General features: G+C 60.1%; 1 protein-coding gene across 1 annotated transcript in view; it reads right to left on the bottom strand.

Annotated features, from left to right (window-relative positions):
• LOC108298630 (mesoderm induction early response protein 2-like) overlaps positions 1 to 1,094 on the bottom strand; it is a 6,872-nt gene extending 5,778 nt beyond the window's left edge. Inside the window, exons 1-2 of the mRNA XM_037735856.1 lie at positions 977 to 1,094; positions 431 to 573 (exon numbers count right to left, since the gene is read on the bottom strand). Coding sequence (XP_037591784.1) covers positions 431 to 573; positions 977 to 1,094 — 261 coding nt within the window. The remainder of the gene's footprint in view (positions 1 to 430; positions 574 to 976) is intronic.
• Positions 1,095 to 2,596: the final 1,502 nt, after the last annotated feature.

Raw genomic sequence — 2,596 nt, 5'->3', positions numbered from 1 at the left:
GACTACAGGCACGCACCATCATGCCCAGCTAATTTTTGTATTTTTAGTAGAGACGAGGTTTCACCTTGTTGACCAGGATGGTCTCGATCTCTTGACCTCGTGATTCACCCGCCTCGGCCTCCCAAAGTGCTGGGATTATAGGCGTGAGCCACCGCGCCCGGCCAGCTCAATAATTTTTAAGAGTACAAATTGGGTTCTGAGACCAGAGGGTTTGAGAGCAGCCGGCTTAATGCCCGGCCACCGTGCTGCCCAGAGAGCCCCATGATAGACCCGGTCACCACTGAATTCAGCTCCTAGGATGGTGCCTGGCACTTTGCAGAAAGATGTACAATTTAGCACTTGCCAACATGAATCCGACTACACAGAAACTGTGAGGCTGACCCCAGAGGGCTCCACCCAACACGGGGGCGGGATCACCTCGTCCAAGTACCTGGGAGATGAAGTTCTTCTCCAGCTCCTCCTTGGGCTTGTCTGAGCACCTCGAAGGCTCCTCACACTCCCCCTCAACACTGTAGTTCTGTGACAGGATCTCCACAAGGTTGAAATGATGGTCTCCAGAGCCCATGGACACCGCTGGGGAGAAGACGGCAGCGCAGGTGAGCGCCTTGCCCGTCTGTCCCAACCACCCTGCAGAGACTGGGGACACCTGGGGCAGGAGAAGCCCTAGGGGCTCACCCCTCTGCACTGCAGGGCCAGCCTCCCACTTGGGTACCTGCCGGGACACCCCACAACTCAAACACGCCACAACAGCTGGTGAGCTGCACACACTAATTCCAAGGGTTTTTTTTAAGGGGGGGGTGTCTTTCTCAGGGACTGCTTGTCTTCCTGAACAGGGAAGTCTGTGAGGATTTGGAGAGCGTGGACTAGAAGGAGCCAGACACCCATCTCGTTAGGGTGGGGGGAGCAGCAGGACTCATCAGAGCTGGGTGCACGCCAGGCTCCACGGCTCCTGAAACGGGTGATGCCAAACCCTCACCTGCGTGGGTCAGCATAGCATCAAGAACCATGCAGGGGCAGGGCCGGTGGGACCTGGACAATGCCAGTCCCTCACACTCCGCCTGCAGGGCCACAGGAAGCCGCCATGCGACACACATGGCCCAACAGACGGCGGCTGTCATCAGACCCTGGGTTTCCCCAAAATAACTGGGGTGTGTCACCATTTCTCTCCACGTTTAGTCTCCAATTAGTCAGACTTTAAAACAAACAAAAGGAAATAGCCAGGGTTCAATCAATCCAGACAGGGAGCAGTATAGCCCAAGGCTGGGGCCCCGAGGGCCGGGGATCCAGGGCAGGAAGCCTCTAGGAGGGCAGCCATAGGGCCTGCGTGGCTGGACACACAGGGGCGCACCACACACAGAACAGGCAGCTGCGGGATGTGGAAGACCCCTGGTGGCAGGCGCCTCGCTAGAGAGAGGGAATGACCTGGAGCTGCCTGGGTGCGCCTGGACCCTCGATGACCGCGGCATCCCTGGAGGAGCCATGTAGGGAAAATAGGGACGGCAATGCCTTCTTTGGAGACTGGGGTGTGGACGAGTTTTACGCCGTGAAGACATGCAGCCCTACACCTGGCCCATGGGAGTGCTGCAAGGGGAAGAAGGAACAGTCACCGAGACACTTGCCCACCCACACTCCGCCCTGTGGGCCCAGCACAGGTGGCCAGCAGGTGGCCTGGGACCTCGATGCCCCTCGGGCAAGCAGCATCGGCACAGGGAGGTGCAGGGAACCAGGGTCTGCCTGTCTCCCCTGCTCCACTTTCTCCAGTCCGCATCCCTCAGCAAGCCCCCCGTCCCAGCACCCCAGCAAGATGAGGTGGCCCTCAGCTTGGTGCAGGCCTGTACCGGGTCCTGTGCTGGGGGTCCGGGCTCTGAGGACGGTCTTGGGTGGCTTGGGCTCCCTGCCTCTGCTAGAGAACAGGAAGACGGAGTCCTGTCCATGCTCCCCACAGCTCCATCTGGGCGGGTGGGAGCTAGAACACCCTGGAGTCTGGAAGCCAGTGTGCTGGTCACGGCTCTGCCAGGCCCGGTGGGCATTCTGTGTCTCACAGCCACAAAGGCCTTGGCAGACCTGGGTGCGGGGAGGAGGGAGGAAGGTACCTGCTGTTGTCTGCAAGCCAGGCTCCCCAGGGCACAGGCTGTGTGCAAGGCAGGAGGCCACGCGAGGGCTCTGCCTCCCCAGCGAGGAGGCCTGTGGAGGAAGAGAAGCAGGGTTAGCTCGGCCGGTCCAAGTCCTGCTGCTGGACATCACAGGGTGGCAGCCAAGAGCAAGCACTGGTCAGAGCCCGTTCGGTGAGCAGGGAAGGGGCTTTGTCTCCACCTCTGAGGGCTGGAGGGCATTGGGTGCAGCACACGCCACTAGTGCTGCCTCCCACCCAGGATAGCTTGCAGGGTGAAGGCTGTTTTGCCCCAGGCAGGACATGCATTGTGTGACACTGAAAACTGCCCACAAACAGGCCTCTGTCCTGACCCATGCTGCAACCGGACGAAGCTCAAGAACAGCATGCGCTGGGGGGGAAGCCAGACGCCAACGGCCACAGCGGAGGGTCCACCGACACAGAATGTCCAGAACAGACCAATCCACAGACAGAAAGGGGCTCGTG

Source organism: Cebus imitator, unplaced genomic scaffold (assembly GCF_001604975.1).
Source record: "Cebus imitator isolate Cc_AM_T3 unplaced genomic scaffold, Cebus_imitator-1.0 Scaffold1022, whole genome shotgun sequence".
In the NCBI taxonomy this organism is placed as follows: domain Eukaryota; kingdom Metazoa; phylum Chordata; class Mammalia; order Primates; family Cebidae; genus Cebus; species Cebus imitator.
Note: the sequence above shows the minus strand (reverse complement) of the source record. Positions and strands in the feature narration are given on the sequence as shown.